Source organism: Centroberyx affinis, unplaced genomic scaffold (genome assembly GCF_046629955.1).
Source record: "Centroberyx affinis isolate AG114_WGS23_722 - 3 ecotype Tasmania unplaced genomic scaffold, CSIRO-AGI_Caff_v1 ptg000693l_1, whole genome shotgun sequence".
In the NCBI taxonomy this organism is placed as follows: domain Eukaryota; kingdom Metazoa; phylum Chordata; class Actinopteri; order Beryciformes; family Berycidae; genus Centroberyx; species Centroberyx affinis.
Window position 1 is genome coordinate 216,602 of NW_027279313.1, and position 16,924 is coordinate 233,525.

At 42.7% G+C, this 16,924-nt stretch overlaps 1 protein-coding gene across 1 annotated transcript in view; it reads right to left on the reverse strand.

The window, feature by feature from the left end:
• Positions 1-16,924, reverse strand: part of b4galt2 (UDP-Gal:betaGlcNAc beta 1,4- galactosyltransferase, polypeptide 2) — a 122,303-nt gene that overhangs the window by 4,796 nt on the left and 100,583 nt on the right. The window contains exon 6 of the mRNA XM_071519394.1: positions 3,829-3,933. Within this exon, the coding sequence (XP_071375495.1) occupies positions 3,829-3,933 (105 nt within the window). The remainder of the gene's footprint in view (positions 1-3,828; positions 3,934-16,924) is intronic.

Consider the following 16,924-nt stretch of genomic DNA (forward strand, 5'->3'; position numbering starts at 1 on the left):
GTTGAATCTCTCACACACACACAGACAGACACACACACACACACACACACACACACACACGCGAAACAATGATGGATGACATATTATGCAGGCCTGGTTATTTTAGACAGTCTTCACATTTAAGATATTGCTAGCATTTTCCAATATAGATTCTTAATTTTAAAGATGAACCTCTCCTAGATGGATGTCTGACATTTCACTTTCAGCAGGTACTTGTTGCAGGTAAAAAAGTGTCTCTGTCAATTATTTTCAGTTGATGTCACAGGTGCCAGTTTTGGCCATTTTGCCTTCCTCAAAGTAGGCCTACCTATGAGGTGATGGATTTTGTCTGTCTGTATGGGCACACTCCATGTTATTTTTACCAAATAAGGACCCACATTAAATCAAATTGTAGTGGATAAAAGGTGTAGAAATGTTCTCTCTTCTAGCTACCCAGCAAGTCAACATATATGTTGTTCCAGCAATATTTTGAGATAAATAAGTCGCTAGTTGTTTCCTTCAGTTTCTATTAGCATTGCTAAAAAATGCAACAACAACAAGTTGTTTCGCAGTGAAGCAGAGCGAGAAGTGCCTGCAGAAATGTGACTTAAAAAAAACAAAAAAAACCAGAATAGAAACTACATGTAGGGGGGAAACACCATTCCACTGCCACGCTCCTTGGTCTGCACTCCTCAGTCTTCCACAAACATGTTTCAATTAATTAGTCTCTGTGAAAACAACAACTCATTCATTTAACATTTACAGTCTCTCACATCAGCAATGGAAATGTTCTTATCAAGCTCTTCAAGCCATAAGAGCACAGCTGCCTGCATTTTGAGAGCCGCCTCAGCCATTTATTATGTACATTAAGTGTGTACTTGTGAGCTCGGTTGGAAGTACGCCGCTGACTGAACGTGCTTCTTCAAGTGTTCAGAGACGCTGAGGATGATTGTAAAGTGGAAGGGAGATTCAACAAACATGCGTAGCCGCTAAGACTGATCGCGCCTGCTTTTGAGAAATTATATGGGCGGATTGTATAAGAGTAAGTAGTGACGGTGTACAATTGCTGTGATTCCTTTTCTCATTTAATGATTCAGCAACAATCTGACCTAAACCTGTGCAAGTGAAAAGCTTAACAGCACAAGAAGAAATAACATAAAGCAAAAGGTTTTCAAAATCATTCTCTGGGGATTGACATTCTTGTAGGTACTTCTCTCACACCTCTTTACAGTTCTGTGGGTATTTTTGTAGAATTTTCCAACAAAATGTACCTTTTTATTGCTGGAGTACATTTTTAAACCTACATTATGTATCAGAGACTTGGGAAGGCTAAGGCAACACACAGTCTACACCTTTATACAAAATTCTAATAAAAAACCTTTTTATTATAATAAAAAGTCTACACATGGTCTTCTAAATCTTTTTATAACCCAACTGAGGGGCCACACCCAGACTTTGAACACTGCAGTAGCGCAGTTCTGTCAAAATGCTGCAATATAATGTCATCTAAAATCAAACTAAAAGAATATTGGAAGAGGGAACACAGTTCACTATATCTTTATTCTCCTCTAGCTACAGCAGCTATCGATTTTTGTGTTGAGAGGCATCGTTGTCTGGCCTATCCAGGCATGAAAACGGGGGCTCTTAGAGGAGAATAAACAGTGATAATCCATGTTTAAGCAGCTTAATGTGAGGTGCTATACTCCTGGTGATTAATGTGTCTAGAAGGGCTCATCTCTGCATACTGGGTCTCATTCATCAAGCCATAAAATAACACATTTGTACAGGAAGCATTTTTACACATTTGTCTGAAAAGCAATTTAAATGGGTGTAGCCAAAAGAGCAACATTTAAGCTGCCGGGCTGCATCTTTGAAAAGCAATTTTTGGTTTATTAAATATGTCTCATAATGGGCATTTCATATCTTTCAATAATCAGAAAGGCCACACCATGGTCTTTAGGGGATTTTGTTTTCTCGGTCTTGTGACATTTTACCATCTGCAGCCCACAACCATGAAAAGTGCTAATTCTAACTTCTCTCCTGTATTAAGTCTGTATCTCAACAGTGCATCGTACTGCAGCTGAAAATCAGGAACATTGCTTTGACATTACAGCAGACTGAGAGTAAGCATTCAGTAGATCGGGCATTAAACTCACATATTTCAGCAGAAACCAATTTTAATAAATACTGTGAAGTTTTCAGCATGGGTTTTCAAGGCATGCATGTTGTTTATTTAACATCTTCACCCATGTATTTCATCAGCTGGTAGCATTAATCTTTTAGCGTTAATTTTTCAACATCTTTCGCCATCTTTCATATATTGATATATGAATTATTTGGGAACTGTTTACAGTACGGTACATGGCATGTGCCTCAATCCGCTGACCCATGGAGCACTCACTGTTATCATTTGCTTTTCAGGTATGAAACACTGAAATGTATCAATGTGTCAGTATCCTAAAGGCCATGGGAATCGCCTGTGAATGTTCTCCCGTCCCTCAACAGCTACTGTTGAGCTGCCTCATGCTGGGCTCAGATTACAGTTTTAAAATCCCAACCAATTTTGAAATTGGGTTGCATCACACACATAAACTTTCCTCTCTCTAATCGCAAGCAAGTTTAGAAAATAACGGTGCATCACGCACTACAAGGTATTATTAAGATTATCTTGCCCGAGGGAGCTGCTGTACGCAACGTGATCATGGGGAGGCACGAGGCAGATGTTTACAGACATGGAGGCTGAGATATGGGCAACATGGGTTGTCCGTTCTTCAGTGAGAACTGGAGGTGAGAATTTAACTGTCAGTTTTAATATCTGTTTTTATATCTGTGGTACGCTATCTAGCCTCAAGGGCTAAATCAGGGATAAATTGATAAAAACTCCTGCAATCTGAGCTCAGCATTAGAGCAAGGCACTTAAAGGAAAGACCCACCCTCGGATACTTTTACCCTGTCAGATATCATCAATTTCTGATGTTTAAAGCATTCCATTTTGTGATGAATTGTTGTAATTGACTTTTTTGCTGTAGCCATCTCAACCTGCCTCGTCTACTTCTAGTTCAGTTAGTGATTTCCTCTTTCCAGGATGATTTTAATCAACCCCCAGAGAACGGGTGTGAACATCTTGCTTGCAGTCAAAGGGGGGCGTATCGGCATATAGCAAGCTAGCCAACTACTGTAGTTTGTGAACACTGGGGCGTGTCTATGATCGCAGCCCCTTACTCAAAATGCAACATGTTTGCATTCTGGACTATTGAGGCTATACGGTTGGTGGAAATATCTCAATGTGACATCACGCTGTTTACACTAGGCCAGTTATCTGCAGAAAATGAGAAAAATAATAGGTGGATTTTTTCCTTTAACTCCCAACTGCTCCTGTGGAGATGCTCAGTGGACGACAGAAGCAGAAGACTGTGACAGCTCCCAGGTGTGACTGTACACAGTGTGAGTGAAGCAGGGAATTGCTGAAAAAGAGCGTGAGTGCTCATTCCACCTTCATTGGTTAAATAAAGGTTAAAAACCCCTTCAGCAGGGTCTCCCTGATGGGACAGAATACCCTGTGCAAAGAACAGAAGCATCATGAAAAACTGCTATTACTCATCACTGCTGGCCTTATATTGCACAAAGGTGTTGCTCATGTGTCCAACCAGTGTATTGCTCTGTAGCTAACACTAATTACAAGGACATGATATTGATAGCGTGCCCTTTGCAGCGCTGTGCGGCTATCATTTTCACAAATGTAGATGAAGAAGTTGGAAAGAAATGTCTGAGTAGTGCAGCTATGCAACAAAAGCTGCATCATCGATCCAATGAAAAGCAAGAAAACAAGCGTGGACTATGATACAGTACCTCTGCGGGTTGGGCTCGTTGTGTTTGTCTCTCTCATGTTTAATCATTCTGTAGCGGCCGATCCGAACGTCTGGCCTGGACACCTTCATACCATTCAGAGTGATCCTGCAACACATACACATACAACATCTGTTAGAGAGAGAGGAAGAGAGAGAGAGACAGAAACACAGAGACAGAAACAAAAAGGTAGAAAAAAGAGCCAAAAACCAGAGAAAAAGAGAGTAAGAGAAAGGAGAGTATGCATGATTGAAGTGAGAGAAACTATGCTGACTTTACACCTGTTGACACCAAAGTGCTGTGGCAGCACAGCGTTATAACTAAGAGAATCACAGTACAAAATATTTAATTAATACATGGATGTAGCCACTACAGTTAGAAAATCACCAAGCTGCTTCCTGGTGTGTGAATGCATCATGCACCAGCCTCAAATTGGTTGATGCCTGTGTGCTGTATACCGTACTGCCTGGTGTACGAGGGCACACTGTATTCCCTGTATTCCCTTATGCGACTTGGGGCTCTGCGTGGCCTGAAGAGCGCACACAATAATTCCCCTAAGGACTGTGCACTGCAAAAAGCATTACGCAAACAGATGACAAACACACACACACAAAAAGCCCGGCTCTTCCTGAGGTGCTCACCTAAAACTAAAGGACAGGCTGTGGTAAGAGACTTATTGCACCAAGTGAAACTGAAAATGTGAAAACTTTGGCAGCTGTGAGCTTTGGGGGAAAAAGAAGACGAGGATTTAGATTGTGTTTTAGTTTAAACAAGCATGAGATCAGAGCGTTCGGACAGAGTGGTAACATCGTATTACCCCTAAGATGCCATAGCAGGGGAAATCTGCAGAGATTTATATCTTATGCAACAACAAATGGAGTACGAGGCAACACAAACAACAGATCTGTTCCACACAAAGCCCAGCCTAAACCCAGGGGTCGGCAGCAGGCATTAATATTCACACCTGCAATATAAAGGATTGTGTGTGTGTGTGTGTGTGTGTGTTGTTGAGTGTGTAGCATTGTGTCCTTAAGAGGGAATGAACGATTTTTTATTTCTGTTGCAACGCTCTGATTCTTGCAGTCTCTCTGTCTTAAAATGCATCCATGCCTGACATTACTCCTCTACAACTCCTCTTTTCTCCTACCTGCTCCTCCTGCTCTATCCTTCCATTGCCTCTTCTCATCTCTTTAATTCTCTCCTTCTCCCCCTCCTGTCCTCTCTGTTCTCCTTCTCTACTTTCCTCGCCCCTTTCCAACTCCCCTCTCCTTTACTGTTTTCCCATCTGCACCTTTCTTCATCCTTCGTTTCCTTCTCTTTCTGCTCTTTTATTCTGCCTCTCTCTCCTCCTCTCCTCTCCTCTCCTCTCCTCTCCCGCTATGTTCTCTCCTCTCTTCTCTTGGGTTCAACCCATATGGATTTTTGTATTGAATCTGCTGGTAGCCAATGTTTTGTGCAGATATTACATTTCTTTCATTCTTTTCCATTTTCATACCAAAAAATCACAAGTTTCCACCCAGAATTTTGTTCTTGTCGGGGTGGAAAAACCTCTGAAACAGCATTTAAACCCTCATGTGACACTAAAAGTAAAACCCATGAAATTCTTTTGAGTGACCCACTGCATCTATTCAATGGCAGCAAAACTCGGGGATACATTAAATGAAGAATTAATACAAAAACATTATTGAACCGTTAAATTAAATTGAATTAAATTAAAACACTGAATTAACAAATATGCAATGTGTAAAGAAATACAAATTTCATTGCAGGTTTTACAGACTGTTTTCATGTAGCTGTGGTCAAGGAGGAATCTGCATTTTATTGGCAGTGGATCACATTATCGATCGATATCTGATATTTAATAAAAGGCCAATATTATCAAGCTGATATTATCAGCAAACTGATTTATTAACTGATTGACAGTTCTCTCCTCTCCTCCACCCGTCCTTTCCACTCTTCCCTCCCCCTCTCTCCCTCTTTCATTTCATATCCCTTCCTTTCCTCTCAGTCGTCTCCTATACCCTCTTTTCCTCTCCTTCCATCCTCTCTTCTCTTCTTTTCGCCTATCCGCTTCCCCTCACCCTTCCCTTTACGTCTTCCTTCTCTTCACCTCCCTTCATCTCCTCTCCTTCCCTCGTCTCCCCTCCGCTCCTTTTCTCATGTCCTGTCCTCAACTCTTTTCCTCTCCTCTCCTCTCATCTCCCCTTCCCTCTCCTACTAACTTCTCCTGACACTTTCTCCTCTCTTCTCCTCTCCTTTACAGACAGGCAGAATGTAAATATCCCAGAATGCAGCCCTGTGGCATCAAACACACATCATCTCATAAGAGGCAAAACTCAAACTCCATCAAAACAACCCTTCCATAAATAAATTCATTGGAAAACTGAATAACAGATCTTTGCCTCTCTCTCTCTCTCTCTCTCTCTCTCTCTTTTTAAAGTCTCGGTGACTTTGCTGACTTGGCACACACACATACAGTAGATGATTGCCTTTGTCAGTGTCTGTATGTGTGTGCACGTGTCTGTTTAAGTAAGCATGCATGCATTTACATAATTTAGACCTTTATTATGGTGCCAATCATGTGAGAGAGCGTGAGAGTGAGTGAGACAGTCTCTTCCTCATTTTTTCAGAGAGCTTAGTAATACATTATGCACAGTTCTGCATCTTTAAAATAATCTCCTTTGTGCCCGTTGCCCTACAGAGAGAGTAAGAGTTGACTGCTGTGATATCAGCTAGGGATGTGAATCTCTCTCTTAAACCAATTCGGGATGAATCTCGACATGTACTTTGCGATTCAATACACGGAAGATAGCTTTGAGCAGGTCCACAATTAGTTTATTCATTTTTGATTTGATCTGGTATGATTTGATTCGATTAAGTGCCATGAAGAACAATTTAGTTTACTTGGTGTCCTTTTTTTGACTCTGGTTGGGACTCATGGTTCAAAAAATGGCCTGGTAATCAACATTACTCAGCTATAAAACTGGAATTTCAATGTTAGCATAATAATGTCATTAGCATTATAGCAAGGTAGCTGTATAAAATAACTGACATTTCTTACCATCTGCTCAATTTACTGTCACATACTGTATGTTTGTTTGATATTTCTCTGTTACATTTTCCAAGCTACACCACAAAAAAATAAAAGGATAAGAGCTAAGCATCCAAATTGAAGCACTGTGGAGGTGACATTGTTTCTGTAAATTTAACAAACTGTAACATATTGCAGTGATAGAATAAAATGCAATCGGACACTACTTACTTTTTTTGTTTGTAGTTGACACTGCAATGCTTGGTTTACAGTAAAATGTAAAATCAAATGTATCACTCACTAAGTGCATGTGTTTGAAGTTTGAAGAAGCTGAGAAGAGGAATATTATCATGAGTAACCATAGTCTACAGACAACTTAAATCGTGGCGTTTGACAGCTTCAAACTAGTTTGACTGCATAAACGCTCCAAGCTGTTGCTTTGAGTTGTCAAGTTGTTCCAGTGAATATTCCCACATCTTGTGAACGCAGCATGAACTGCAGCCACAAAAGGAGGGGGTCTAGTTATAGCAGTTTGAGGGAAAGGGAAAGATGCAAAAGAAAGAAACACTCAGTCAGTCAGTATTCACAATTGTGACTGTCGAATCAGATTTCCCAGTCAAAAGACGGCCAAAACAATTTCTGAAAAAGTCCCCGGTAACTTTCACCCTGTCTCATACGTTTGAATTGTTGAAGCTGTATCTTGCAGTTCAAACTGGATATTCGTTACACCCTTAACACAACTAATGCTTCTTGGCTGGATTTTTTACTGAAGTACCTGGATAAATTTCGCTTACACAGAATTCAACAGTTCCAGCAACAAGAGGCTCGTGGATTAGCCTGGGCTGACTGCAGGACAGCCATAAAGCACAAACGACTATCAGAGTGGCCCAGTCCGCTGATGCAAACCTCTTACACTTGCAGATGAAGGTGTTAAAGGGATACGCCGAATTGGCAAATAAGCTCTTTGTGTGGAGGAACGATTAGTGGCAGTTTCAGCTTTTGTGTGCCCAGTGTTTAGTGCAGTAATGTCGCAAATGTGAATGCTTGAGGTGATGTTAAACTAGCTTGTAACATCTACAAAGCAGCCACAGTGTTCTCAAGTATAATAGCAATTAAAAAAAATACGAGCCGCACCGGGGAGAAACTGCGGCCGGTCTTCTGGCTGCTCCAACATAAAATGATCAGTTTATTTGATTGTGTAACTTATTATATTGTGTCCCAGCTTTTGCAATGCTGCTGTATCTCTGCCTGCTTTCAAAAGCCTCTTTGAAACACTTGTGAAATTCTCCCTGAGGGTGGGCTCCCCATTTCCTCATCTGTCAATATGAAACTTTGCTTGATGATTAAATGCTGGTCCAAGACTCTTTTTCAAAACAGGTATTATTCTACACATGCTGTTCATACAAATATGTTGATGCACTGTTTGATAAGGGAAGTGTTGTTGTTTCTAATACAGTTTGTTCAGTTTCAGAGGGAGAAACCTCTGAGAGAAACAAGAGGCAGTACGATAAAATGTCTCTGAAAGAAACACCCTCTTAGTCTTTGACTTAGGGCTTGACTAACACACTTAGGGTAAGTGAGTGTGTGTGTGTGTGTGTGTGTGTGTGTTTGCTGAAATGAGAGTTATGCAGTAAAGTAACTATTCAGCTTGCTTCTCTTCATTCTTGGAGAGAGCACAAAGTTATTTCCTTGACCAACGGAATACTTCAGCAGTGACACACACACACACACACACACACACACACACACACACACACACAAGTGACATAGTGTGACAGTATAGTATGAATAGTATGTAAGGGACAGGATACTGAGGATACTGTAGAGCGATTGCACTGGCCCTGGTGGAAAGCTGCAACACTTGGCCGTCCCCTGTGTGATGTATATAATCCTGAGCCGACACATTCGACAGCCGCCCTAACTGAAAAACAGCAGGAGGGTGGCGGCTGTAAAATTCCCCACTGTCGGGGACCTTTAAGCATTTTATGAGTTTTTCAGATAGCCGGAGTGAATACAGATGGGAGCCGTTGGATAGACAGATAGAGAGAGAGTAGAGCAGTGTGTTTTTCAGAGACTCGGTCAGGATTGCAAAGCAACAGCCTCTGGCTTTTGGCCTGGAACTTTCAGTTTATCTATCTATCTATCTATCTATCTATCTATCTATCTTACTGACTTTTTATAGCATTTTGTTATTTCATAAAGTAAAGATCTGTGAAATTTTCATATAAATGAATGTCCATTTTCCTTCTCTGTATCACAGATATGACACAATAGTGATTCAACCTAAACCCAGTTCATGAGTGTTTACATTTTCTGTTCTAAACACCTGGAGTCTGGTAGGACTTTCCTGCGAAAAATCCTCCGGCAGACTGGAAGGGATGTGTTTTACATTTCCGGTTTGTTTGAAATAATGGAATAAATAGAAGAACAACTGAGTAGTTAGCATGAGCAGTGACAGCCACCATGGCTGAACAGACAAAGAAAAGAGCGCCACCCACAGAAACTCAGACTGCATCAACAGAAAATCCAAGGAAAAAGACGTCACAGCACTGGCCACACTGTTTGATTGACAGGTGAACTCTGGGAAGTGCAGCGCAGAAACACCACAGCAATGAACACTTAGCAAAAGATGCAGAGATGTCGCCAAAATAAAATAAAAACAATAAATAAAAACAGGATCTCATGGATTACCACTCTTAAGAACATTTCTATGCAAAAATTATTCTGAAAAAGTCACCAAAAAAGAAAGAAAGAAAAAGAAAAATTCTGAGAACCAGCAGCAAAGTGACACAAAGTTGTGACTCCAGGATGTAGTCTACTCCGGCACAAAGGCGCCTTGACCATTTGAAAAGCTCCTAACCTTGTGAAGCAGGGTGGACTGTCCAGCGCTTCTCCTTAGAAAAATATCTACCAGCTAATATGATCTACCATGAAAGGTTTCATTTGCTGCCTGAGGCGGAGTGTTACAGTACTGTATGTGTGTGTGTGAGTGTGTGTGTGTGCATTTGAGAACATTATTATAGCTGTCTGGACAGTGGTTTCAGCCCTGCAGACACACACACACACACACACACACACACACACACACACACACACACACACACACACACACACACACACACACACACACACACACACACACACACACACACACACACACACACACACACACAGACCATGGCCCTATTTGATTGGATTAATCAGGAATTTCTCCAGCTCTCCTCTCCTATTCCCACCAGTGGAGTTAATTGCATTAGAGCAACGGAGTGGAGGAGAATTGGGAGCTAAGTCCGATGTCCTGCCTCAGTTCCCACTGCCTGCGGAAATGAGATGGGAGAGAGAGAGAGAGAGAGAGAGAGAGAGAGAAGGGGGGGATAGCAAATATACAGACATACAGAGAGAAAGTAATAGAAAAGTAAGATGTGTGTGTGTGTGTGTGTGTGTGTGTGTGTGTGTGTGTGTGTGTGTGTGGACAAAAGTGCCTGTGTTGCAAGAGTGAAAAAATGGACAAAATCTTGTTTTCACATTACTACATGGACTGACAGCTTACATGCTCCTTTCATATTCTAGTTTCATCATGACATCATGGCTCATCAAAATTGATTAAAAAATGAACATACACTATATGTAAATTTGAATAGAAGGCTGCTCTTTTTTCTATTCTTATTTCTGAAAAGCTGGTGAGAAATTAACAGCGATGTAGTGGTAAATAAAGAGTAAACTACAACCTCTAGTCAAGATCGTCAAGGCAAACAACCACACAAACAAAAAACAATTATGTTTTCAGAAAAGCATTAATTTGTGCTTTTTTTCCCCTTTCCCTAAAACATGTATCCTCATTTAACTTGCATCAATTTGATACTACTTACTATGATTTACACTTAATTTCATATAATACAGATTCATGCCAGCCTACACTCTTTTATTCTGCAAATAAAAAGGTGGGTTTATCCTCCCCTGCACCCCTGGGCGTGAGGATTTCCTGAACCAGCAGCTGCTGACTGTGACTGTTCTGTCTGACCAAACCTTCCGCTCAATGCTTCATTTCTCTCTCCCTCCCTCTTCCTTTATCCCCCCATCCCCCCTCTCTCCCTTCCTACTGTACCCCTACCCCACTTCCTGCATTTGTTTCCTCCTCACAAGTCTCTCATCCCCCCCTCTCCCTGTTCCTATGCGTCTCCCTCTGTGCTCTCTCTCTTCCTCCCACTCCCCCTCCTCCCTCCGTGTTGTACCCTCTGATCCGATTCTACACAGAGGGGATGAGATGAGGAGAGGATGAAGCGATCAGAGGATGACACAACAAGAGAGGGAGAGAGAGAGCGAGTGAGTGTGTGAGTGTGAGAGACAGAGAGGGAGAGAGAGCGAGAGAGAGAGAGACAGAGAGTGAGTGTGTTGTGTGTGAGAGAGAGAGGAAGAGAGAAAGAGAGAGGTGGAAAAGGGAAATGGGGGGACAGGGAAAGAGAGAGGGTGTGTGTGTGTGTGAGTGAGAGAGAGAGAGAGAGAGAGAGAGAGTCCGTATCCAGTTTTAAAACTTAAAGTATAGATCCAGCCATCACTGGCTAGGTCACATGGTAATCTCGGATCACTGGGTAGGTTACACAGCAATATAAACTTGAGAGTCCAACAAGGCCTCAGATCTCTACTCTTACTTCTCCCTAATACATGCAAAGGGTGCTCAGAGACTTATTTTAATAATAGAAGACACCAGATCGACATCAAGCAGCATTTGCAAAATACATATGGTTTGCTTTGCCCGGTGGGTGGGGCATGGCACAACAGATTTATTAATACGCTGAACGGCAGAAAGTTGAGACAATGACCGGAAAGTATTTGAAAGTCATCTTCGTACGTACTTTTCCGCGACTGACCTACCTTGCACTAATGGAGCTTGCAGTAGATCAGGCGGGACACTCAGTCATGCGCACCACAGAAGATATCAGCTGATCCATGATGCGCACCAACCACAATCTAACGCTGACAATAAGGCGGGCGATTTCAGTTGACCTGCCTGGCTCTCATCCCCGCCGCACATTCACACCGCTGTTTCTGTCCCGCCGCTGCCGCCGGAGCCTCCCTGCGCCAAACCCGTCCTCACCCCACATTGATTCCACTCCAATATCAAGAGGTGCACTCTTGCTGTGTCATGTTGGCTTATGCTTTGTGACTGTCATATTGAAAGTAGCATATCATAAGGAAAATGTGTCTGCTAGCTTGCTCTGTGTGCACCCAGGAGGGGGGGGGGTTGTTTGTTCTCCCTGCCAAGCCTTGTGGATGCTGGCTTTGATTTGTCCAGGGAGCGCATTGTACAGCCGAGACTTTAATGGAAGAGCTGAATTACCGTTTGCTACAACAAATGGTTTAATCATAAGAGGAAAAGTGCTCCTGACTGAATGGGAATTGTCCTGGCACGGCAAACCCCACCCCTCCGGTGCAGAAAGCAGATTAAAACAAACGCTGAGAGTGACTTTCCAAGTAGCATGATTCTCCTCATCAAAAGCCTGGCGCTCTCAGAGTGTCACGCACAAAATGTCCTGACACGAACGCCGTTTTCGAAACAGCTTCACAGAGACACACGCGGTCACTGTGGTGCTGAGGCCACATGGGCACATCATACTGAAAGCCACTGCTGCGAGGTTGAGAGAGGGGAGGGGGAGGGGAGGGCAAAGGAAAAGAGAGAGGAGAAAGCATGGGAGGGATGAGTGTGTGCGGTGCGGGCCGGTCTGCCATGGAAGCCCTTGGGGACAGATACATTCTTTGCCCAAGGCTACTGCCGCGTGTTCAGAGAGGGTGAGAGGATGGTGGGAAAGAAAGCCCTTCCTCTCTCTCACTATTTCTCTCTCTCCCTCTCTCTCTCTATCTGTGATATCCCCACCAACTTTGTTAGAGGGGTGTAAGTTGCACTGGGGGATTGTGTAAGTGGCATCTATCCGCTCTGCCACGGCCGCCCTGGGCCCGGCCACACTGAGCAACAGGGACAGATACTTCCTCCAGGCAGGCATTGAGCTGGCAGGGCCCATTTGAGGCAGCGGCCATGCCATGGTCTGTGGCATCAAAACCAGCGTAAAAAAAGAAATCGCTGGAGGGAACGGAGAGAGAGAAAGAGAGAGATAGGGGAAGAGACATGGGGAGATGGAGGAGGGGGGGAGAGGGAATGGGAGGAGAAATGAGGGGGTTGTTGCAGTAGATAGAGGACAGTGCTAAAGAGCCATTTAGTCATTTAGCTGATGCCTTTTTTTTTGCAGAGCGGCTTTCAAAGAACGAGCAGATGGGGGTTCAACGTCAGGCTCAAGGACACTTCGACGGGACGCGCGGCTGACGGACACATCGGCCGTTCCGGGGATCAAACCTGTGAACCCCGCCACCCTTTAACGACAAGAGGGAAAAACACGGGGCAGCTTTCAAGGACACCACACACCCTGATCTATACCTCTATCCTTTTATCTCTCCATCCCTTTATCCTGCTCCTCCCTCTAGTCGTTTTATTGAGTCCTGAGAGACGGAGCCGGCCGGCCTGTTAGTTCTGCTGCTTAAGTTCACTCAGCTGGAGACTTCATCCTCCGCTCTGCACGCTATACTACAGCTTCCATCGCTGCAGCCCATGCAGCCTTAAAATCCAACAAAACGCTGCTTGTGTCTCCAAATAAAAATAACGCTGTATTTTATTGATCCCAGTAGGGGGAAATCTTTTTGCTTGCCCGCCTCCGCAAGGAGGTCAGAGGTCAGAGTCAGATACAGAACAGCCGGCCTGGAGCTGGTAGGGATCAGTGTCTTGCTCCAGGACACTTCAGCAGGGTGGATGCTTGTTGACATGGGGGCTTGAAACCGGGTAGTGTGACTGAAGGATGGTGTCCCTACTCACACGTCCTGCTGCTGAAATAATCATCTTTTAGCTTTTAGTTTAGTTTAGTTTATTGGCCATTTATATTAAAAATACATTGGAATTCTTTGTCACAAGCCTCTCATGGACACAAAAGCCCTCTAAACACTAAAAAAACATCAACAAAAACAACAACAAATATTCACACCAGCAGGTTCAGAGACAGTTTTTATTCTGATGCTGTACGTTTTTTTTAAATAAGTAGAACCACTGCACTTTATCAACACTGTACTTTACAGATCATTTGTGATACATTTTTTTTCACGTAGTGTCTCTGTTTTTAGTGTTTATTTATCATGTTTGTTTTTTTTGAGTGTTTAAAGGCTTTTTGTGTCAATGAGAGGCTCATGACTATGAATTCCAATGTATTTTTAATGCAAATGGCCAATGCACTAAACTAAAAACTAAAAGGTGATTCACTGTCCTCACCTCCACAGAAATTAGGCAGCATCTATTTTTTGTGAATTTTGAACAGGTTCTGTGGAAACTCGGGCCACACAACTGACTCAGCACACAGGAGACCACATAAGATTTCAGCTCAAGTACAGAAAAACAACACCGAAACTCAGAGTTACAAGGTTTTACATGACCAACGCGACTTGGAAACTACTCTGCTTGCCTCTGTTACATCCGCTCCTCCCGCACACGGCCCTGTCCACACGCCATGTTCTTCCAACAGCCTGTCCCTACGTATACAGTACGGTGTGTTTTCAAGGGCATTTCCTTTCAGATTGCTCTGTAAAAGGCTTTAAAACAAGCCAGCCTTGAAAAGAGAAAGGGGGGGTGGGAGGAGTGGGAGGGGGTGCGGGCCTCAGAGTATAGTGAGACTCAACCTTCATGCTCTGTTTTATTTGCGTCTTTCCGCCAGTGTTGCTTCTCTTTAAGTTATTGTAAGATTGACTGGGATTTTTTTTACACTCACACTTTCTAATAAACAACATGGAGAGAAAGACTGAGAGAGGGAGAGGCAAGGAGAGAACTGACTGCAATCCCACTGTTGTTTCTGTCCAGTCCATCCTATTTCATTTATTATTACCTAGTCTTGCCTGCACAACCTTGCACAACTCGTAATATCTAACGGTATGTTGTTCCATTGCACCACTGGACTTTCACCTACAGCTGCAACCTAATGCACACCAGGCTGCATGAACGTACATAATGAGAGAATACTAGTATATGCAGAGTGACAGTTATAGTCAACTCTATTGAATGTCCTGTTGCACTGAATGTGTGCACCATGTGTATCAGTACGTCTTGTGTTATATTACTGTTATGTTTCTGCAAGAATGTCACCAAGACAATTATAAAGAGATTCTGACTCTGAGAGAGAGCAACAGAGACAGCTATGTATAGAAATCAAAATGTTTCAGGTTTAAAAGGTTAGCGTCTGTCTAAAGAAGGGGAATTTAATTGATCCCCATGGTGTATGCTAACTTTAGTCTGTTATTTATCAAGGCGTTCCTGCAAAACCCTTTGTCAGCTGCTGCAGTGCTGTGGCCACATCAACTGTACATCAAACAACAAGCACTCGACATGGGGAGAGAGAGGCTTAAAGGAAAAGTCCGCTCTCGGACACTCTTACATTGTCATATATCATCTGTGATGTTGTGATTAAGTGCTGTAATTTACCTACTTTCCCTCAACTTGCCTCGTCTACTTCTACTGCTGAGACCTGCGGACCCTGCTGACGCTTTCAAAAAGGAGCTAAAGACTCATCTGGTCAGACTGGCCTTTGTTTAGCCTCTGTGTCTGTAATTCTGTGTGTTTTTACGTCTTATTGTTTTTATGTCTTACTGTTTTCTGGTCTTATTTGAACTATTTTACTCTTGTGAAGCACATTCTGACTTTTCTCTGTGAAAGCTGCTATACGTATAAATAAACTTTACTTTACTTACTTCAGTTAGTGATTTCCTAAGTTTCCAAGAATGACTTTCAACAACAACCTCCAGAAAATGGGTGTGAATTTGTTGCATTCAGCTGTGAGAGTTACACATGGTGGTGGTGGAGCGAGCAATAGGGATAGTGATAGCAGAGCGTGAGTTTTTTCCGGTTGAGAAAAAGCGAGAGAGGCGCCACTGACTCAAAACGCAACATGTCTTGTGACTGCATTGTGTTCTGGTCTACTGAGGCTACTGGTCTCTCTGCATCTCCTATCATGGATTTCTCCCTGTGTGATTTTTTGAATGACGGTGCAAAACGGTGAGTCTCAGAAAGCAACCCTTTGCTCTTTGATTCTGAGCGGCTGACATCAAAACCTGACATTTACCGCTGATGTTTTAGATAGATGAAACATTTGCTGCTATAAAACTCACATTGTAGCTGTGTTGGAAATATCTCAAAGTGACATTGCATCATCTACATTTTATCCACGGGAATAAGAAAAATACACCACCAAACAATAAAATGGACCCCGCGATGCAAGGTGCATTGCCAATAACAGTGTTAGGATGGATTTTTCCTGCAAGATTCAAACTTTCTGTCACAGAATGTAATTGTACCGGTAGTCGTATGAGTGTATGTGTGGAACTGCTTTCAGGTGACTTCTGAATTGGTGGAGATGTTGATGTTTGAACAATTTGCAAGTTTTTTTTTTTTTTTTTACTGGTATTATAATGATATCCCTGCACATCACTCCACATTTCACAGCAGCTAGAATAGCTCGGTCGGAGCATGGAATATATCTCGAGGGAAATCTACAGCATCTAATGGCCTATTGCAGCTATCATCTTATAAAAAGTTAGAGGTTTAACTTTATCTGTCATCCCTAGACACACAATTGTATGTGTGCATGCACGCGCGCATGCGCGTGCATGCACACACACACACACACACACACACACACACACACAGAGATCACTTTTATCACATCTTGCCAGACTCTGACCAACAGCTGTAATCCCCTGAATACTGTTGACTGATACAATCCATTCACAAAATACCAATTTTCATATTTTCTATTTTAAGTTGTCTTTATTATGATGCTATTACACTGAAAGGAGGAAGATAAGCTTCAGAGTGTGGGAGTGATAGAGGGACAGAGACAGAGAATAAGAGAAACAGATAGTGAAAAATAGAGATATAATAAAGACTGAGGCTGTATTTATCTGTGAAGAAGCATCCCGCTGTGTGTGTGTGTGTGTGTGTGTGTGTGTGTGTGTGTGTGTGTGTGTGAGTGTGAAGTCCTCCTTTAT